Source organism: Rutidosis leptorrhynchoides, chromosome 1 (assembly GCF_046630445.1).
Source record: "Rutidosis leptorrhynchoides isolate AG116_Rl617_1_P2 chromosome 1, CSIRO_AGI_Rlap_v1, whole genome shotgun sequence".
Classification (NCBI taxonomy): domain Eukaryota; kingdom Viridiplantae; phylum Streptophyta; class Magnoliopsida; order Asterales; family Asteraceae; genus Rutidosis; species Rutidosis leptorrhynchoides.
The window spans coordinates 30755689-30778293 of record NC_092333.1 but is presented as its reverse complement, the minus strand read 5'-3'; the positions used below and the strand labels follow the sequence as shown (position 1 = coordinate 30778293).

The 22605-nt window shown below is 34.8% G+C and overlaps 3 protein-coding genes across 3 annotated transcripts in view; all 3 read left to right on the top strand.

Moving 5' to 3' along the window:
• The window catches only part of LOC139854631 (uncharacterized), a 221381-nt gene that overhangs the window by 44046 nt on the left and 154730 nt on the right, over positions 1–22605 (top strand). The window lies entirely within an intron of this gene.
• LOC139858380 (zinc finger BED domain-containing protein DAYSLEEPER-like) lies at positions 9007–9670 on the top strand. Its single transcript, XM_071847239.1, has 2 exons — positions 9007–9468; positions 9547–9670. Exons 1-2 carry the CDS (start codon positions 9009–9011, stop codon positions 9609–9611), a joined length of 525 nt encoding a protein of 174 aa, XP_071703340.1. The 5' UTR covers positions 9007–9008; the 3' UTR covers positions 9612–9670.
• Positions 12936–22519, top strand: LOC139858372 (5'-3' exoribonuclease 3-like). Its single transcript, XM_071847226.1, has 23 exons — positions 12936–13187; positions 13723–13825; positions 13901–13977; positions 14534–14725; positions 14809–14928; positions 15340–15402; positions 15651–15800; positions 16287–16445; positions 16734–16811; positions 16944–17030; positions 17337–17522; positions 17772–17867; positions 18058–18153; positions 18416–18486; positions 18621–18749; positions 18886–18962; positions 19060–19100; positions 20014–20088; positions 20177–20334; positions 20437–20541; positions 20645–20720; positions 20828–20907; positions 21071–22519. The coding sequence occupies exons 1-23, from the start codon at positions 12984–12986 to the stop codon at positions 22206–22208; spliced, it is 3561 nt and encodes a 1186-aa protein (XP_071703327.1). The 5' UTR covers positions 12936–12983; the 3' UTR covers positions 22209–22519.

Sequence of the window (22605 nt, the reverse complement as noted above, 5' to 3'; positions counted from 1 at the left end):
CGGATCCATCTTAATACCTTCTTTGTTCACTATGTGACCGAGGAATTGAACTTCTTCCAACCAAAATGCACACTTTGAAAACTTAGCGTACAATTCTTCCTTCCTCAATACTTCTAACACCTTTCTCAAATGTTCACCGTGTTCTTGGTCATTCTTTGAGTAAATAAGTATGTCATCAATGAAAACAATAACAAACTTGTCAAGGTATGGTCCACACACTCGGTTCATAAGGTCCATGAACACAGCTGGTGCATTAGTTAAACCAAAGGGCATGACCATAAACTCATAATGACCGTAACGTGTTCTGAAAGCAGTCTTTGGAATATCATCTTCTTTCACCCGCATTTGATGATACCCGGAACGTAAGTCAATCTTTGAATAAACAGACGAGCCTTGTAGTTGATCAAATAAATCGTCGATTCTCGGTAGTGGGTAGCGGTTCTTGATGGTAAGTTTGTTCAACTCTCGGTAGTCGATACACAACCTGAATGTACCATCTTTCTTCTTGACAAACAAAACAGGAGCTCCCCATGGTGATGTGCTTGGTCGAATGAAACCACGCTCTAAAAGTTCTTGTAATTGGCTTTGTAGTTCTTTCATCTCGCTGGGTGCGAGTCTGTAAGGAGCACGAGCTATTGGTGCAGCTCCTGGTACAAGATCTATTTGAAATTCAACGGATCGATGTGGGGGTAATCCCGGTAATTCTTTCGGAAATACATCGGGAAATTCTTTTGCAATGGGAACATCATTGATGCTCTTTTCTTCAGTTTGTACTTTCTCGACGTGTGCTAGAACAGCATAGCAACCTTTTCTTATTAGTTTTTGTGCCTTCAAATTACTAATAAGATGTAGCTTCGTGTTGCCCTTTTCTCCGTACACCATTAAGGGTTTTCCTTTTTCTCGTATAATGCGAATTGCATTTTTGTAACAAACGATCTCTGCTTTCACTTCTTTCAACCAGTCCATACCGATTATCACATCAAAACTCCCTAACTCTACTGGTATCAAATCAATCTTAAATGTTTCGCTAACCAGTTTAATTTCTCGATTCCGACATATATTATCTGCTGAAATTAATTTACCATTTGCTAATTCGAGTAAAAATTTACTATCCAAAGGCGTCAATGGACAACTTAATTTAGCACAAAAATCTCTACTCATATAGCTTCTATCCGCACCCGAATCAAATAAAACGTAAGCAGATTTATTGTCAATAAGAAACGTACCCGTAACAAGCTCCGGGTCTTCCTGTGCCTCTGCCGCATTAATATTGAAAACTCTTCCGCGGCCTTGTCCATTCGTGTTCTCCTGGTTCGGGCAATTTCTAATGATGTGGCCCGGTTTTCCATATTTATAACAAACTACATTGGCATAACTTGCTCCGACACTACTTGCTCCGCCATTACTCGTTCCGACACCATTTGTTCCTTTCGTTCTATTAACCCCTGGTCCATAGACCTCACACTTCGCTGCGCTATGACCATTTCTTTTACACTTGTTGCAAAATTTGGTGCAGAACCCCGAGTGATACTTTTCACACCTTTGGCATAGCTGCTTCTGATTGTTGTTGTTGTTGCGGTTATTATTGTTGTTGGGATGATTGTTGTAGTTGCTGTTGTTGTTGTTGTTGTTGTTGTTGTTGGGCCGTTTGTTGTAGTTGCGATTGATGTTGCGATTGCTGGGATAATTGTTGCGATTATTGTTGTAATTGCTGTTGTTGTTGTATTGGTGATTCTTATCACCGTTTTCCTCCCACTTTCTTTTGACTTGCTTCACATTGGTCTCTTCAGCAGTCTGTTCTTTAATTCTTTCTTCAATCTGGTTCACTAGTTTGTGAGCCATTCTACATGCCTGTTGTATGGAGGCGGGCTCGTGTGAACTTATATCTTCTTGGATTCTTTCCGGTAATCCTTTCACAAACGCGTCGATCTTCTCTTCCTCATCTTCGAATGCTCCCGGACACAATAGGCACAATTCTGTGAATCGTCTTTCGTACGTGGTAATATCAAATCCTTGGGTTCGTAACCCTCTAAGTTCTGTCTTGAGCTTATTGACCTCAGTTCTGGGACGGTACTTCTCGTTCATCAAGTGCTTGAATGCTGACCACGGTAGTGCGTACGCATCGTCTTGTCCCACTTGCTCTAGATAGGTATTCCACCATGTTAACGCAGAACCTGTGAAGGTATGCGTAGCGTACTTTACTTTGTCCTCTTCAGTACACTTACTTATGGCAAACACCGATTCGACCTTCTCGGTCCACCGTTTCAATCCGATCGGTCCTTCGGTTCCATCAAATTCCAAAGGTTTGCAGGCAGTGAATTCTTTGTAGGTGCATCCTACACGATTTCCTGTACTGCTAGATCCAAGGTTATTGTTGGTATGTAGCGCAGCCTGTACTGCGGCTATGTTTGAAGCTAGAAAAGTACGGAATTCCTCTTCATTCATATTCACGGTGTGTCGAGTAGTCGGTGCCATTTCCTTCAAAATAGTCAAATGGAACAAGTTAATTATACAGAATATTAAGAGTAGTTAATAGTATTTCTTAGCATAATATGAACTCATTTATAAAAGCTTTTTCTTCATATTAGCGTTTTATAAGTTTAAATTCGGGTAGTACCTACCCGTTAAGTTCATACTTAGTAGCTAATATACAATTCAACTACTACAATTCTATATGAAAAACTGATTATAATAATATTTCGCGTTCAAACTTTTATACAATATTTTACAAACTTACAATACCGCTTATTTTACATAAAGCATGAAATATAGCACACAATAACTTTGATACAAGATAGTTGTGAAGATAATTCTAGCTAGTACACAAGTCGTTCAGCAAAGGCAATAAAGACACGTAATTCATACGTCCAGAAACAAGTCATGCATTCTGGTTTTACTAGGACTACTTCCCATCCTTGGTCTTGTGGAACATAACCATTATGGCCATTGATAAGACAGCGTGTTGTAACGTCGTCAAAGGGACGAGGGTTACGTAATGTCCAACAGTCCCGTAACAATCTAAAAACCTCATTTCTTACCCCAATTACCGACTCCGTCACTTGTGGGAACGTTTTGTTTAATAGTTGTAGCCCGATGTTTTTGTTCTCACTTTGGTGAGAAGCGAACATTACTAATCCGTAAGCATAACATGCTTCTTTATGTTACATGTTAGCCGCTTTTTCTAAATCACGAAGTCCAATATTCGGATATATTGAGTCAAAATAATTTCTTAACCCATTGCGTAAAATAGCATTTGGGTTCCCAGCAATATATGCGTCAAAGTAAACACATCGTAACTTATGGATTTCCCAATGTGATATCCCCCATCTTTCGAACGAAAGCCTTTTATAAACCAAGGCATTCTTGGAACGTTCTTCGAATGTCTTACAAACTGATCTCGCCTTAAATAGTTGTGCCGAAGAATTCTGACCGACTCTAGACAAGATTTCATCAATCATGTCTCCGGGTAGGTCTCTTAAAATATTGGGTTGTCTATCCATTTTGTGTTTTTATACTGTAAAATAGACAAGAGTTAAATTCATAAAAAAATACTTATTAATACAAGCAATTTTTACATATATCATAAAGCATAAGCACACTATATTACATATATTACACCACACGAATACAACTATCTTATTCCGACTCGCTTGTTTCTTCTTCTTCGGTTTTGGTTCGTTTTGCCAAGTTTCTAGGGATATATGATGTTCCCCTAATACGAGCCGTAATTTTCCACATTGGTTTAGAAAAACCTGGTGGTTTAGAGGTTCCCGGGTCATTGTTACAACTTAAGGACTTCGGGGGTTGACGATACATATAAAGTTCATCGGGGTTGGAATTAGATTTCTCTATTTTTATGCCATTTCCCTTATTATTTTCTTTTGCCTTTTTAAATTCAGTTGGGGTAATTTCTATAACATCATCGGAATTCTCGTCGGAATCCGATTCATTGGAGAATTGGTAATCCTCCCAATATTTTGCTTCCTTGGCGGAAACACCATTGACCATAATTAACCTTGGTCGGTTGGTTGAGGATTTTATTTTACTTAACCGTTTTATTATTTCCCCCACCGGTTCTATTTCTTCATCTGGTTCCGATTCTTTTTCCGGTTCCGATTCTTCTTCCGGTTCCGACTCTTCTTCCGGTTCCTCTTCGGGAACTTGTGAATCAGTCCACGAATCATTCCAATTTACATTTGACTCTTCATTATTATTAGGTGAGTCAATGGGACTTGTTCTAGAGGTAGACATCTATCACATAATATCAAACGCGTTAAGAGATTAATATATCACATAATATTCACATGTTAAAAATATATAGTTTCCAACAAAATTTGTTAAGCAATCATTTTTCAAGTAAACACGGTCGAAGTCCAGACTCACTAATGCATCCTAACAAACTCGATAAGACACACTAATGCAAAATTCTGGTTCTCTAAGACCAATGCTCTGATACCAACTGAAATGTCCCGTTCTTATTGATTAAAAATGTTCCATATTAATTGATTTCGTTGCGAGGTTTTGACCTCTATATGAGACGTTTTTCAAAGACTGCATTCATTTTAAAACAAACCATAACCTTTATTTCATCAATAAAGGTTTAAAAAGCTTTACGTAGATTATCAAATAATGATAATCTAAAATATCCTGTTTACACACGACCATTACATAATGGTTTACAATACAAATATGTTACAATAAAATAAGTTTCTTGAATGCAGTTTTTACACAATATCATACAAGCATGGACTCCAAATCTCGTCCTTATTTAAGTATGCGACAGCGGAAGCTCTTAATAATCACCTGAGAATAAACATGCTTAAAACGTCAACAAAAATGTTGGTGAGTTATAGGTTTAACCTATATATATCAAATCATAATAATAGACCACAAGATTTCATATTTCAATACACATCCCATACATAGAGATAAAAATCATTCATATGGTGAACACCTGGTAACCAACATTAACAAGATGCATATATAAGAATATCCCCATCATTCCGGGACACCCTTCGGATATGATATAAATTTCGAAGTACTAAAGCATCCGGTACTTTGGATGGGGTTTGTTAGGCCCAATAGATCTATCTTTAGGATTCGCGTCAATTAGGGTGTCTGTTCCCTAATTCTTAGATTACCAGACTTAATAAAAAGGGGCATATTCGATTTCGATAATTCAACCATAGAATGTAGTTTCACGTACTCGTGTCTATTTTGTAAATCATTTATAAAACCTGCATGTATTCTCATCCCAAAAATATTAGATTTTAAAAGTGGGACTATAACTCACTTTCACAGATTTTTACTTCGTCGGGAAGTAAGACTTGGCCACTGGTTGATTCACGAACCTATAACAATATATACATATATATCAAAGTATGTTCAAAATATATTTACAACACTTTTAATATATTTTGATGTTTTAAGTTTATTAAGTCAGCTGTCCTCGTTAGTAACCTACAACTAGTTGTCCACAGTTAGATGTACAGAAATAAATCGATAAGTATTATCTTGAATAAATCCACGACCCAGTGTATATGTATCTCAGTATTGATCACAACTCAAACTATATATATTTTGGAATCAACCTCAACCCTGTATAGCTAACTCCAACATTCACATATAGAGTGTCTATGGTTGTTCCGAAATATATATAGATGTGTCGATATGATAGGTCGAAACATTGTATACGTGTCTATGGTATCTCAAGATTACATAATATACAATACAAGTTGATTAAGTTATGGTTGGAATAGATTTGTTACCAATTTTCACGTAGCTAAAATGAGAAAAATTATCCAATCTTGTTTTACCCATAACTTCTTCATTTTAAATCCGTTTTGAGTGAATCAAATTGCTATGGTTTCATATTGAACTCTATTTTATGAATCTAAACAGAAAAAGTATAGGTTTATAGTCAGAAAAATAAGTTACAAGTCATTTTTGTAAAGGTAGTCATTTCAGTCGAAAGAACGACGTCTAGATGACCATTTTAGAAAACATACTTCCACTTTGAGTTTAACCATAATTTTTGGATATAGTTTCATGTTCATAATAAAAATCATTTTCTCAGAATAACAACTTTTAAATCAAAGTTTATCATAGTTTTTAATTAACTAACCCAAAACAGCCCGCGGTGTTACTACAACGGCGTAAATCCGGTTTTACGGTGTTTTTCGTGTCTCCAGGTTTTAAATCATTAAGTTAGCATATCATATAGATATAGAACATGAGTTTAGTTGATTTTAAAAGTCAAGTTAGAAGGATTAACTTTTGTTTGCGAACAAGTTTAGAATTAACTAAACTATGTTCTAGTGATTACAAGTTTAAACCTTCGAATAAGATAGCTTTATATGTATGAATCGAATGATGTTATGAACATCATTACTACCTTAATTTCCTTGGATAAACCTACTGGAAAAGAGAAAAATGGATCTAGCTTCAACGGATCCTTGGATGGCTCGAAGTTCTTGACGCAGAATCATGACACGAAAACAAGTTCAAGTAAGATCATCACTTGAAATAAGATTGTTATAGTTATAGAAATTGAACAAAAGTTTGAATATGATTATTACCTTGTATTAGAATGATAACCTACTGTAAGAAACAAAGATTTCTTGAGGTTGGATGATCACCTTACAAGATTGGAAGTGAGCTAGCAAACTTGAAAGTATTCTTGATTTTATGTAACTAGAACTTGTAGAATATATGAAGAACACTTAGAACTTGAAGATAGAACTTGAGAGAGATCAATTAGATGAAGAAAATTGAAGAATGAAAGTGTTTGTAGGTGTTTTTGGTCGTTGGTGTATGGATTAGATATAAAGGATATGTAATTTTGTTTTCATGTAAATAAGTCATGAATGATTACTCATATTTTTGTAATTTTATGAGATATTTCATGCTAGTTGCCAAATGATGGTTCCCACATGTGTTAGGTGACTCACATGGGCTGCTAATAGCTGATCATTGGAGTGTATATACCAATAGTACATACATCTAAAAGCTGTGTATTGTACGAGTACGAATACGGGTGCATACGAGTATAATTGTTGATGAAACTGAACGAGGATGTAATTGTAAGCATTTTTGTTAAGTATAAGTATTTTGATAAGTGTATTGAAGTCTTTCAAAAGTGTATAAATACATATTAAAACACTACATGTATATACATTTTAACTGAGTCGTTAAGTCATCGTTAGTCGTTACATGTAAGTGTTGTTTTGAAACCTTTAGGTTAACGATCTTGTTAAATGTTGTTAACCCAATGTTTATAATATCAAATGAGATTTTAAATTATTATATTATCATGATATTATCATGTATGAATATCTCTTAATATGATATATATACATTAAATGTCTTTACAACGATAATCGTTACATATATGTCTCGTTTAAAAATCATTAAGTTAGTAGTCTTGTTTTTACATATGTAGTTCATTGTTAATATACTTTATGATATGTTTTCTTATCATAGTATCATGTTAACTATATATATATATATATATATATATATATATATATATATATATATATATATATATATATATATATATGCATATATATGTCATCATATAGTTTTTACAAGTTTTAACGTTTGTGAATCACCGATCAACTTGGGTGGTCAATTGTCTATATGAAACATATTTCAATTAATCAAGTCTTAACAAGTTTGATTGCTTAACATGTTGGAAACATTTAATCATGTAAATATCAATCTCAATTAATATATATAAACATGGAAAAGTTCGGGTCACTACAGGTTGTGGGTTGTTGTTTAAGACCGAGCATGGAACTACTAATATGAAACGTCATATTTCTAAATGTTTTAAGCTGGATGATTCTGGTCCACTACAAAAGCGTATACATTTAGATCAATCGGTCTACAGAGAAAAAGTGGCAATTTCAATTATTAAACATGGCTATCCATTTCGGTATGTTGAACACGAGGCAACACGAGATTTACATAGATTTTTATATCCGGATACAAAGACGATAACAAGAAACACAGCAAAGGATGATGTTCTGAAGATTTTTGAGAGGGAAAAAGCGATTCTTAAACGCAAGTTGGAGGGCATAGCTAGTAGAATATGTTTTACATCAGATTTGTGGACTTCAATTACATCCGATGGTTACATGTCGTTGACTGCTCATTATGTGGACGAAAGTTGGACTTTAAGGAAAAAGGTGTTGAATTTTCGATTTATACCCCCTTCGCATAGTGGTACCTTATTAGCAGAGAATATGGTTAACTTTTTAAAAGAGTGGGGTATTGAGAAAAAAGTTTTCACAATTACGTTGGACAACGCATCGTACAATACTAGTTTGATTGATTCATTGAAGGGTCATTTGGCATTAAATGACGGGTTGGTTTGTGGCGGTGACTTCATGCACATACGTTGTGGAGCACATGTGTTGAATCTGATTGTTCAGTCGGGATTGAAAGTTATTCAGAGTGCCACTGAAAAAGTTCGAGATTCGGTTAAATATGTTAGAGGAAGCGCGACTAGAAAATTTAAGTTTGCCGAATGCATTGAACATCTTTCATTACGGTGTGGTAGACATGTGCGTCAAGACGTAGTTACAAGATGGAATTCTACATATTTAATGCTTGATTGTGCGTTAGTCTATCGTCGGGCTTATGAGCGGTTGCAACTAGTAGATAAGGACTTCAAAACATGTCCAACACAAGAGGAGTGGACGAGAATTGAAGCAATCAAAGAGTTCTTGGAACCATTTTACGTCATCACAACATTGTTTTCCGGGAGTAATTATCCGACCTCTAACTTGTATTTTCATAATGTGTGGAAAATTCAACGTCGTATTCAAGAAGAGATGACAAATCCTGATCCAATTATAAGTGAGATGGCTTTTGAGATGAAATCGAAATTCGAAAAGTATTGGGAGAATTATAGTATGATATTGTCTTTTGCGATTATCTTGGATCCACGGTATAAGGTGAAGATCGTGGAGTATTGTTATGATAAACTTGGCATCCATGATATGGACCTAAAAGAAAAAGTGGACAATGTTGTAAACGGTTTAAAGAGATTATATAAGGAGTATGAGTTGTGTTCTAACATGGTGCGTGGTTCGAATTTAGGAAGAAGAAGCTCAAAAGCCGGTAAGGGTGATGATTTGGATGGATTTGATTCATATCAAAGTAGATTTAGCGAACAAGAGAATGAAAAATCTCAACTGGAGCAATACTTAGCTGAGGCTTTACTTGACAGAGACGAAGATATTGATATTTTACACTATTGGAGAAATAATCAAGGGAGGTATCCACAGTTGGCTCTTATGGCTCGTGACATATTGAGCATCCCAATCACTACTGTTGCTTCCGAGTCATCTTTTAGCATTGGCGGTCAAATCATAAGTAAATGTAGAAGTTCGTTAAAGTCGAAAAATGCTGAAGCTTTGTTATGCACTCACGATTGGTTGTTCGAGTTCGATTTTGAAGGTAGTAAACTAATATATTTAAAAATTTTCTATCCATTAATCTTCATTTATTAATTCAAATCGTTTCTGTTATTTATAGATGAAGACGAAGTAGAAGAAGAAGATCTAGTTGAGGATATTGAAGCGTTGATCCCGGTTGTTTGAAGTAGCATTATAGATTGGTCAGAACTGTTTAAAGTAGCATGATATGGAAGCGTTGATCCTATCTCGTTGATATCGAAGCATCGATCTTTTGTTATTTATCTATTAAACTTGATTTTATGTTTGTTTATATCTATTTTTGCTTTTAAAACATGTTTTGTTAGACTTCTTTTGAAACATGTGAGAACAGATTACTTCTTTTGAAATATGCTATATTAGGTTATTTTAATTATATTTGGTTGTTTAAAGTAGCATTAAAGCTTATACTGATGGTAAACCTCAATGAGGATAAAGTTGTTCTAAATAAGCTTCATAAATATATAACAATATAAAGTAGCATTTGGTAAACCTCAATTCAAAAAATTTTAAATGCAGTAATAAAGTTGTTTCATGAATTTTAAAAACTTCTAGCAAAAAAAACAAAAAAAAAACAAAAAAAAATTGGTCTCGACCTGACCTGACCCGTTTGACCCATTTGACTTGTTTAACCCATTTGACCTGCTAACTTATGACCTATTTGACCTGTTACCCAAACCAACCCAACCTGACCCGTTTGGACCTGTTTAAAATTTTTACCCGTTTGACCCATGACCCATTTCGACCCAAAACCATTTTGACCCGTTACCCAAACCGACCCAACCTGACCCGTTTGCCAGGCATACTTTTTAGTAGACGATTAATTTCAAAAGAAAATTCACATGCACAAAACAAGTCAATAATATTGGAAAGATAATTTTCGAAAACCGAAATGAATACAACCTAGTCACGAGAAATTAACAACATAAATCACCTCCGTAACAAAACCCTAGCCTCTTTTTGTGGACCTCCTTCGTCGTTCGGTAGCTCTCCGTCGCAGCTCCTTTCCTCCGGCCACCAACAGCTCACCAATGGTCCACCGGAACCCCTTTTCTTGCCGAATTTTTTCTCCTAGCTTCTGCAATCTCTTTTCGGTATTTTTTTTTTGTTTTCCCTTCTCTGTTCTTCGTTCTCGTTTCGGTTTCTTTTTGTTTATGGTTTTTTACGCCATGTTTATTTCTGATCGTTTCGTGTCTTCCTTTTTTCGTGGTCAGTAGTTCATTACGGCGGCTATAGCCTTCCCACCGTCGTTCTTGTTATGTGTTAGGATATGGTGGTTTGGGATATATTGTTCCGCCTCTCCCGAGCTCTTTCTGACACCGAGGCTCTTCAGAGTTACTTGGTATTGTGGCGGCTGGATTATGGGTATGTTTGGCAAAACTATCTGGTATCTAATATCTGGTAGCTTTTAGCTTTTAGCTGATAACTTTTAACTTTTTAAATATATTTTAGTGTTTGACAAAGTAGCTAAATCTCTTAAATAAAAAGTAAAATGACAAAAAAAAAAAAAAAAAAAAAAAAACTAAAAGTTAAACGGTACTTCTAGTAACTTTTAACTTAGTTTTTTCTCCCTGACTAAAAGCTTTAAGCTCCCATAACCAAACAAATCTTTTATTAAATTTGAGCTTTTCAATAAAAGCTAAAAGCTCCAAAAACTTCAATAAGCTCGTCGCTAAACATAGCCTATGTGTATAGTTATGTGTAGTAAGTGTAGTAGAAGTTGTAGTTGATTTTGATGAAATTGATGGCATAGTTATGTGCAGTAAGTATAATAGAAGGGGAGATAGTTTACAAAAGGAGTATTGGACTACATTAACAATTAACAATAATCTTTATGGAAAGGTTTAATTTAGATCTAACTCAAAAGTAAATTAGAAATGGTTCTCATAACCTCAAAGATGGTTTAAGTGACAAAGTTTTTCTTCTCTTTCAATAGATGACCAACCCAATGTCCAACTTGATAATGATCATATACAACGTCATTAGGGTGTATATGAAGATGATGAAAATGAGGAAGTTCATCCAAATAGAATTGGAGGAAATCTTCGATATATGGTTAATCTTCGAGATCAAATTACTCTAGAACTTATGCAAGCTAAATGATGAACACTTTTACCTTGGTTATTTCAGTTATTAGGTAATTAGTTTTTGAACTTGTTGTTGTAGTTTGTAACACAACTAGCACGGGTGAAGTTGTCAAACTCAGTAGATCCAGCAATAGGAATGACGCTTAGTATCTCGTAAATAACCTATACTGGGCTAAGAGTGCGCAACAATAAAATACACAGATACTAGTGTAAACGAGTGACCCAACCTAGAGCGATAGATTCGGTCAAAGTTTATCCAACATGAACTGAATATGTATAGGTCGACACAAACATCTAAGTACTCAGGTTTAGCTAACATATCGTATGTTTGAATTTTCCTTTAAATAACCTTTTAGAAAGCGGTCTTTTCGAAACACTATACTTCATTTGTTTAAAATTTAGTCATAAAAACATATATCTTGAACATATTTATCATAAATGTAGACCTTTATATAACTTTCAAACCCATATAGCCTTGCATTCTAATTCAAAGTAGTTATCTTTAGAAAACCAAACAATAAGCAGTGGTCATAGTTTTAGTTTGACCTTCCGATAAAGAAAAATTCGTATAAAATCATAGATTACATAGAAAACTTATATCTTTTTTTAGAAACTCCAAAGACATATGGAATTGACATACAAAATTATGTTGACCTAAAAAAGTTGTCAAAAATTCTATAAATTTAAGTAATATTAGTTTTCATATTTAAACTCATCTATAATAACACATTTTTAACAAAAATCATAATTAAATCATCACATATCAAATAACCTGAGATCACTTGAAAAAGTTAGGTTATTAAGTCCTTGTAACACAACAACAACATACCCAATCTCAAGTGGCGAAAATACATGGGGTAGGGGCACCTGCTTTCAGTGAATATTTTTTTCAGTGTTAAAATTTTGTGTTTTTCGATTTTGCCTCCGGTGGATTTTTTTTCCCCAAAACCAACATATTTTGTCCCAAAGCCTACATATTTTACCTCAAAACTTTTGAATTTTTCTCAAAATTCTCCAACTTTTGTCCTAAAATTTTCAAATTTTGCTCAAAAACCTTCAACTTTTGCCCAAAAGCCTTCATAATTTGCCCAAAACCTTCGATTCCCCCCTCTCTATATTTGTCAAAAAAATTGCTACGATTTTTTTTTTTTTTTTTGCTCCTGGTAAAAAAATCCTAGTTCCGGCGCGGCAAACTCACATGCATGGAGTATGGGTTAAGTCCTCTTAAGTAAATGTAATTATTTTTTAAAAAAAAGTCAGCTTATTTTCCCTTTATTTTACACGTAAAAAAAAAAGTTAAAAGAAATCACGCTCCTTTAAAATTTGTGTAACCCTAATATCTGCATCAATTTCCTTTCCCGCATTCTCACATATATATATTTTCTCCACTGCTGTTCTTTTATTTCTTTTTTTACATAAAACCTGATATCCGATGGGTGTACCGGCGTTCTATCGGTGGTTAGCCGAGAAGTATCCGATGGTAATTTTAGATGTTATTGAAGAAGAACCCGTTGAAATAAACGGCGTTAAAATCCCTGTTGATACAAGTAAACCTAACCCTAATAAAATCGAGTACGATAACTTGTATCTCGATATGAATGGCATTATTCACCCTTGTTTCCATCCTGAAGACCGGGTAATGAATTTCGAATAGATAATATATTTTTGATTTTTTCAATTTATCGTGTAATTGCTTGATTGGAGATGTATGCTGTAACGTGGATAATTAGGGTTAATTAGGTTACAAAGTAAACACATTTGGAATAAATACTGATTATTCTGGTCAATTCGAGGTATATAAGTTTTTTTCTTGTTAGGAATAAAAACATTTGATAAAAAAGGTCATGCTTGTGGTGGTAAAAAAAGTTAAGGGTGCGTTTGATAAAATTGAAAGATTTAGGGCTGAATGGTTCATAATATGAATGATTGGGAGTCTGAATAAGCTTGGTTCTGAATGAAAATAAGTTGTTTGAAAATACTTTTGAATGAACGATATGAAATGGGTAAAATTATACACAATGTCATATTTTCTAGACAACTGTATGATGAATCATGCCATAATGACTTTACGAACTCATTTTTCAAGATTTTATTTGGACTCGTCGAGACAAGTAGAAACATCTGTAATTATGGTTATGTGACTGATTATTTACATTTATCTGTGCTTGCAGCCTTCCCCAACCTCTTTTAATGAGGTGTTTCAATGTGTGTTTGACTATATTGACCGCCTTTTTGTGATGGTGCGACCACGGAAACTGCTTTACATGGCTATCGGTAATTATCATATGTAATTCTACTTTGAGTTACTCGCGAATGAATATCTATCGCTTACCTTCTTATATGTATTAGATGGTGTTGCTCCAAGAGCAAAAATGAATCAACAACGGTCTAGGCGTTTTCGAGCAGCCAAAGATGCAGCTGATGCGGTGTGTACCTTTTCTATCATATATAGATGACTAAATAGGAGGCTAGTAGGTTAAAACGTGTCTAATATATCAAATATGGTTACAGAAAATACAAATTGATCTCATTCTTTGTTTGTGAAAGTTAAGTGGTTGTAAATTCTTGAGACAACTACGGATGATTTAAAAATGTTTGGCAAGTTGGACACTTTTTGGCCTTGTTGATAATATTAATTGATTAAATGGGTCAAAATCAGTTAACTCAGCCAAAAGGGAAAATTTGGAAAGGCCGAGCAGGTCAAATAGGTTAAAAGCTACCCAAAGTGTGCTTACAGCCTTTTTATGCCTTTCTTTTCCCAAGTCTTTTTATCTTGCAGAGTTAGGTTGTTGTTGTATATATGTAGTTTTTGTGACCATAGTTAAGGCATTAAGTATTTATAGAAAATGGAAAAGAATATTTATAGGTCAACCCGTTATATACCAAACACATGTTTCTTTTGAACTGTTACCCAAGCTGCCCATTTTGCCACCTTCAATATTTGACTTCAGTTTGGTTTGAATAATATGACATGATTATTAGGCAGCTGAAGAAGAAAAGCTGAGGGAAGAATTTGAAAAGGAAGGCAGAAAGCTTCCTCCAAAGCAGACTTCACAAACTTTTGATTCTAATGTTATCACTCCAGGAACCGAATTTATGGATGTTTTGTCACTTGCTTTACAATATTATATCCACAAAAGATTAAACAGTGATCCCGGATGGAAAGCGATAAAGGTTAATACTATTCTTAACGTTTTATGCTTTCTCAATTATGATTTTTGATTTATTGTTTATATATCATATTTGTATATATGTAGGTTATTCTTTCCGATGCTAATGTTCCTGGCGAAGGAGAACATAAGATCATGTCATATATTCGTCTTCAAAGGAATCGACCTAATTTTAATCCAAATACACGACATTGCCTATATGGTTTGGTATGGTTCGTTTTACAATTCATTTGCATTTCTGTGCACTTAGAGGTGACAAAATGGGCTGGGTTGGATCGCGGGTTATAATGCTTAGTTTTTGGTTCTGGTCTTACTTGAAACACTTCTATGAGTATATTTTAAAATGTATAGTTTAGCTGGCAATTATTAGTATGACTCCAACAACAGTCTAATTCCAGAAGAAGCCTTAAGAGTGTGTAGTGTTAAAAATATGAGTTAGGCAAATTATTAGCCTGTTAGACATGTTTCCATTAAATTATTACATTTTTACTCACCCCATTTGACTCTTCAGATATAAAACATTGTATGTCGTATTTGTCTCCTCTAAATGTATTCTTTACTTGTGCTTTGTTGATTTTCTTGAATATCATGTTTAGATAAAATGTTATTGTTTTACAGGATGCGGATCTGATAATGTTGGCTTTGGCTACCCATGAAATTCATTTTTCGATACTTAGAGAAGTGAGTTTCCTACAACTCTTTTGTAAATAACCAGTAAGGTTACAAGAATTAGTTTATAAAGAGAGTTGGTGAATTGTGTATTGCAGTTGTAATATTGTAAATGGTTAATGACTTTTTTATTTTCGTTTCAAGACCAACTAGAATTGTAACATATATAACTATATAGTTGCTACTAAGGACATACCTAAAATGTCTTGATTTTTTGTTGTTGTAGTTTTTGCTTATTTATGTTTGAGTCCTTTTTGTAGGTTCTATCTACTCCAGGACAGGAAGATAAGTGTTTTCTTTGTGGTCAAATGGGTCATATTGCAGCAAATTGTAAAGGGAAAATGAAGAGAAAGGCAGGAGAGTTCGATGAGAAAGGAGACACTGATACAGTCCTTAAGAAGCCATATCAGGTACTTAGTTAAACTAGTCCTTGGTAGACGTTTTTTGGGGTCGTTGCGTGCTTACACTTTTAACTAGTTTCGAGTGTTCCGGTAAGGGTGGATACGTGATCGTATTCTAATTTTCTGTTTGTTTATGATAAATATATTATATTTGGAGAAATAGGTAAATTACTGTAGGAAACTGATTATTGATATATGTGTAAATTTGCAGATACAAACATGTAGGTTTAATGAATTGATTATATAAAACAAATTTAGTCAACCTCTTAAAATTTCTATCTTTATAAGCGAGCACACCGTTATCTCTTACGTAAATGAACAAGTAACACAAAACACATACTACCTAACTTGGCGCTGTGTGGTTACAAGGCCAGTTTGTTATAAAGTGCACATTGAAGCATTTCTACCTAACTTGGTGCACAATTTGTTTTTTTATTTTATTTATTTGAATGCACTATGCACTCTTGATTACATAAGTTGTTTATGGTTTTGCAGTTCCTCAACATTTGGACTCTTCGAGAGTACCTGGAATATGAGATGAGGATTCCTGAGTGTGAAATGGATATTGAGCGAATAGTTGATGATTTTGTATTCATATGTTTTTTCGTTGGAAATGATTTTCTACCGCATATGCCTACATTGGAAATTCGTGAGGTGTTATTACATTATCTCTGTACAGCTCTAATCTTATTAATCATGATTTCTATTTTTATACCTTTAAAGTCTTAAATTGGCAATTTTGACTCATTATTATTAAAGGGGTTGATTTGGATTGTGTATTAATGTTCTATTTCTGATGGGACAAACAGGGCATTCTTGTGCCTTTTTTTTCTTTTCTTACTGCCACTTAAAGTTGGCCAAATTTGCATTAGGATTCGAAGAAGCGTATGGTTGTGTCTACTACATTGTTAACTTTGTAACTTTTGTCCTATGATTTTTCAGGGTGCCATAAATTTACTGTTTGCAGTATACAAGAAAGAGTTTAGGGCTATGGGTGGATATTTGACTGATGCACGAAAGGTGATTAGTTATATTTCCTAATATTCTGTAGTGATATCCATCTTTTTCTTGCATTTTTTTTTGTTATCAGAATTTGGTTTGTAACATACCCTTTGGTTTCGTTGACTCTAGGCTATCTTTTTCTTGTAACAGCCAGATCTTAGCAAAGTAGAGCATTTTATTCAGGTAGTTGGATCATATGAAGATACAATATTTCAGAAAAGAGCTCGATTGCTTGTGGTATAAATTTCTCACCCTGACTAATTTTCTTCATCTTATGTTAGTGGTGGCTATTTTGACCCATACGCATGACATATGAGTAGGTCAAGATGGATCAACTTTTATCTCTAATGGGTCAAATAAATAATATAATACTCCGTAGTAAAAGGAGAGGTTAAGTTGATGTATACTTAACAAGGTAGTTATTTATAAAAGTTCTAAAGTCTTTCGGGGTAAACTCAATGTGTGGGCCCGTGATTCAATCCCACAGCCCGTCACCTACTTATTTTGCCTACCTCCACTAATATTTATAAATTTTTTGTTCAGAAACAAGCAGATAGGATGAAACATGGTAGGGCCCATGCAGGAAGAGGAGACGATGTTCAACCAATGACTGAGCCTGAGTCGTTGGATCTGGTTAATCCGTTTCGAGGTAAAAAGGTTGCACGTTTGTCTTCTGAGGCTACTATCGAACCTGCTATTGTGGAAGCAGAAACTAGTCTTGAAAGAGAGGTATAATTTCTCTATTTTTTTAGTTTCTTTTTGAATCCTTCAAGTATGCAACATGTTAAATATCTTATGCAAACTATAATCTTGTAATAATAATATGTTAAATCTATTAAAATATACATATATACATATTAGATAAAAATAGATTCCAATTTACTCATTTATAGGTAGTTTATTGAGTTTGTCACCCTCTATTTCATGGTAATAAAGTTTCATTCTGGTCTTCATTGGTGTGAAATGCTGTTTTTATAGGCTCTTGAGAACAAAGAGGAGCTAAAAGAAAAGTTGAAGGAGGTACTTCGTAACAAATCTGATGCTTTCAACTCTGAGGAGCAGGAGGAAGACAAGGTTTAAGTTACAAGACAATTTAATGATTTATGTGTTTAGTTTTTGGCGACATGTATAAAATATGTTATGTGCTCTGATGTTTCTTTTATCGATATATCTTTTCAGATTCTGTTTAACTTGTGGAACATTTACTATTATACGAAATAGCTTTTGGTGTTCATTTTATTAATTAAATCTTTTGCGTTTGCAGATCCAACTTGGTGCCCCTGGGTGGAAAGAAAGATATTATGAAGAGAAGTTTTCAGCTACAACTGTGGAAGAACTTGAGGCAATACGAAGAGATGTTGTAAGCTTTTACTGTCATTAAACAATCGTTCATTTTTTTTTTATTTTTTATTTTTGTTGCACAATAATGTTTATTAATCGTCATTCGAGAAATGAATTCTAAAAAAATAGATTTACCAAATACTCAAACAATAAAAGGAACACATCATTGTAATTGTAATCGCTTTCAAAGTACACATCGAAATACCCCTTGTACCTAAAAGTGATGTTATATATTTCATGTGAATGTGAGGTAACAAAGTATTTGATATAATTGTCTTTAGGTTCTGAAATATACAGAAGGACTATGTTGGGTGATGCACTATTACTATGAAGGTGTTTGTTCCTGGCAGTGGTAATTTTTCAATTCAAGAGTTGTTTAGTGCCTTCTCTTCTTGATTGGGCATTGTTTATTTACTTTTTTTTAATGTTTTTTTTATATCCATCTCTTTTATTTCTAAATTCTAACAGTGGATATTTTCTCCCCAGGTTTTATCCTTACCATTATGCCCCGTTTGCTTCTGATCTCAAGGATCTTAGTCAACTAAATATAAGCTTTGAGCTCGGTTCCCCGTTCAAACCATTTAATCAGTTGCTAGGTGTTTTCCCTGCTGCAAGGTTTGGTTCTCTACTTTGTGTGTGTATATACATTATACATATATAATTAAAATTTATTAGTATATATATATTCAATAAATTACATTAATAATTTTCTTCATTTGTTTTCTTTTTAATTTGATTGAATTTGTTGCAGTGCACATGCACTTCCAGAGCAATACAGAAAATTGATGACAGATCCCAACTCGCCTATCATCGATTTTTATCCGACAGGTATAGTAAGGGTATGCAAAAGAACGAGCATTTTACATGCATCATGCGAGTATTTATGTTCGATGTTGGTTATTGATAAATGTTTTTGTTTCAACAGATTTTGACCTAGACATGAACGGGAAGCGGTATGCATGGCAGGTCAGTTTTTATTGTTTATCAGTCTTAATGTGATGGCAGTTTTGACCCATTTACTTGTAAACAAGTTTATCCAGGTCACGTCTTTGACTGATTAAATAAAAAAGCTAAGCTTAGACAGAAACAAGCCACTAGTGTTGAGGGGGCCAAAAGTCATCTAAAGTTATTTTTTGTTGAAAAAGATTATATTTTTTTAATTCAAACAGATATATTAGATTACTAGTGTTGAAATTATACTATTTTCTATGCATGACACATTAGGTATTTACCATCTAGACATAACATGTAATTTGTAGCTGCTAACTTTTTTGTTAAAACTTCCACATACTGGTTAAATGGGTTGGGTAACAGTTAGATTTTTAATACTGGTCAAACCATTTTTTTGGCTTGGATTGATCTGCAAACTTCTCTTTCCAGGAGGTAGATCTTTATAAACCTTCATTATATATAAGAACGTTGATTATTAATATAATAGTATTAAGTTTTCTTGTTAACTGAACAATATAATAGGTAAAAAGGATTTGGGTAACTATCTGTTGGTTTGACCCTTTTTAACTTGTTTCAGTTTGGCAAAATTTAATAATCTGTATCCATGAAAGATTTAATGAAAAAATAAATCAAGCATATGTTTAATATTAACCTAGTTGTTAGATTTTACACGTAACGGGTCGGACGGATCAAACCTCAGTTTAACTAGTCTAGCGTCATAAAATGGGCTTAAAGATGTTTCTACTGTTATTCCAAAAACGTCTTCCTTGTAATCAATTTACTCGAAACATATTCGATATTATTGTACCAAAAGGAATTTGGTGGTAGAGGTTTGGTTGTAACCCATCAATGAAGAGGTTGCAGTTAACATGGTAATATTTCTTTAATCCCTGGTGTCACAAGCTTTGATGTGTACTTATTTTTATAGGGCATCGCGAAGTTGCCTTTCATTGATGAAAGCCGTCTTCTTGCTGAGGTGGAAAAAATTGAACACACTTTAACGGTATGCTATATTACTAATCCTATGTTTAGGCCTCTTAACCGGAAAATATATCATAATCATAATCGTGATTGTGATTTGCTTCTTGAAGGAGGAAGAAGCACGAAGAAACAGCAGGATGTATGATATGTTTTTTGTGGCTGTATCACATAAGTTATCTCCGTACATATTTGCAATCGATGAACGCACTAAGAAACTGTCACCAAAAGAGCGGGATGAAATCAAGGAACCCATAAACTCTGAAGCAAGGTTTGTACCGCTAGCTTTGGCAATTTCAACCCATTTACTTTCCAACATCTTGACCCGTGATCAATTCTAGTTTGACCTAATTTAAGCTATTTTTTCTTGCAGTGATGGAATGAATGGATATTTGTCTGTTCCTGCAGGGGATCCATGTCCCAGAATTTTCAGATCACCTATTGACGGGATGGAAGATATAACTGGAAATCGAGTCATGTAATCATTAAATATTCGTTCACTATTTTTTTTAACTTTCTAAACTCTAGTATATGTGTATTTGATTAACTTTATTTGTTTTTGTTATTGTTTCACGTTTCAGTTGTGCAATATACAAGCTTCCAGATCCTCAGCTGCATATAGCTCGCCCCCCTGCAGGGGTTGAACTACCAAAAAAGGTGAAAACTAATATTATTCCTTGCTCAAATGATTTCATTAATACGATATCATAAATAATAATTGTATTAAGTAATATTACAAAAATTATGTTAATATGCTCATGCAGACGGTAATGTTAACGGATTTGAAACCGGCACATGAGTTATGGCATGAGGACAATGGGCGTAAACCATGGGGCAATGGAAGGTATGTTTGGTTCAGTTTACTTTTTTTATTTGGCCAAAAGTATAGTAAAGAAGTGAAAACTACTTTTGATTATACTGCAAATTTGCCAAGAGACGTTTGAATTACTTTTTTCTTTTTGTGTTGCCTTGCCACTAGAATTATCTGATTAGTTATAATAATTCAGGAATTCATCCATTCAGCGTAATGTAGTCAATGAGCACAAGAACCCCCCTGGATCTATTTCTGGTAAACGGTTAGGTGAAGCGGCTCATAGGTTAGTGATCAATAGCTTACAGTTGGGTGATGGTCATGGTCAAGGCGGTGGTTCTAACCGTGGGGCTGGCAATTTTTCTGGCGGGCCCAACCGTAATGAACATCAGAGTGGACTAATTGTACCTAGTGAGAGTAAAGATGGAGGCAATTTAAGTCCAAGTGGTGCTGGTCTGAGTATAGGTGATAGCGGTGTGAATCAAAATGGTGTTTGTGGGACCCAGATTGATGGTGGTGTGAATCAAATTGGCGGTAGTGGGAGCCAAAGTGGTGGCAAACGGAAGAAAAAGCGGTCTAAAAAGCGTAAGGTTAGTGGTGTGAGTCAAAATGTTGATGACGGCGCGAGTCAAAGCGTTGGTGGCACGTGTCAGAGTGTTGACGGTGTTAGTCAAAGTGGCGTTCATGTGAGCCAAAGCGAAGGGTGTATCGATCAAATTGAAGGCGGCGAGAGCCAAGGTAGCGCGAGTTTAACTCCAAGTGGTGGCGAGCTGAGTGTAAGTGACAGGGGTGTGAGTCAAAGTGGTGTTGGTGGGAGCCAAATTGATGGTGGTGCGAGTCAAACTGGTGGTGGTGGTAAAAGAAAAAGAAAGCGGTGTACAAGGGGTAAAAAACGTAAGGTTGGTGGCGCAAGTCAAAGTGTTGTAGGTGTGAGTCAAAGTGTTGGAGGTGTTAGTCAAAGTGGCGTTTGTGTGAGTCAAAACGAAGGGGGTATCATTCAAACTGAGGGGGTTGGGAGCCAAGGTAGCGGCAGTACAACTCCAAGTGGTGGTGGTGTGAGTATAATTGTCAGTCGTGCGAGTCAAAGTGTTGGCGGCACAAGTCAATGTGTTGGAGGTGCGAGTCAAAGTGCCGTAGCTGTTAGTCAAAGTGGTGTGAGCCAAAACGAAGGGATAATAAATCAAATTGCAGGCGGTGGGAGGCAAGGTGGCGGTAAAAGGAAAAAGAAGAAACGTAGTAAAAAGCGTGCAAGTAAACTGCCGGTGTTGGACCAGAGTGGAACTAGTATAATTTTGCCGCCAACAGGCCCAATACCACTTTGTCTGAAAAGCTAGACGCAGTTAACCCCATACACACTTTTTACCGTTCATCTATCGGCCACTGTTTCATGAAATAGGGCCCAACTGTTGAGCACGGGTCGTGAGCCCAGTAGCGGGATTCACATGAATCATCGAACAAAACATGCCATTTAAAGTCTCATGTGTTAAATCCATTTCTTTGTTTAGGTTATGTCTTGTTTTAGCCAACTACTAGGGTAACAAAATTTTGTTCCAGAGTTAATTATTTCGCTGTACTTTTAGTGTAACGAAATTTTGCTGTAGTTTCTGAAACAAATACCTCGTATTTGATTTAGTACTTCTGATGTACCATCTCATATTTGAGTTTACAATTTTGTTTCATTAACTTTGTTCTATATTTTTTGATATTAACAAACATCTTTTAACTTGGGAA

Coding starts and splice junctions, on each gene's coding strand:
- LOC139858380 (XM_071847239.1), top strand. CDS start 9,009: ATGGACCTAAAAGAAAAAGTGGACAATGTTGTAAACGGTTTAAAGAGA. Junction 9,469..9,546: donor GTTCGAGTTCGATTTTGAAG/GTAGTAAACTAA, acceptor TGTTATTTATAG/ATGAAGACGAAGTAGAAGAA.
- LOC139858372 (XM_071847226.1), top strand. CDS start 12,984: ATGGGTGTACCGGCGTTCTATCGGTGGTTAGCCGAGAAGTATCCGATG. Junction 17,868..18,057: donor AGGAGCAGGAGGAAGACAAG/GTTTAAGTTACA, acceptor TTGCGTTTGCAG/ATCCAACTTGGTGCCCCTGG. Junction 20,908..21,070: donor AAACCATGGGGCAATGGAAG/GTATGTTTGGTT, acceptor ATAATAATTCAG/GAATTCATCCATTCAGCGTA.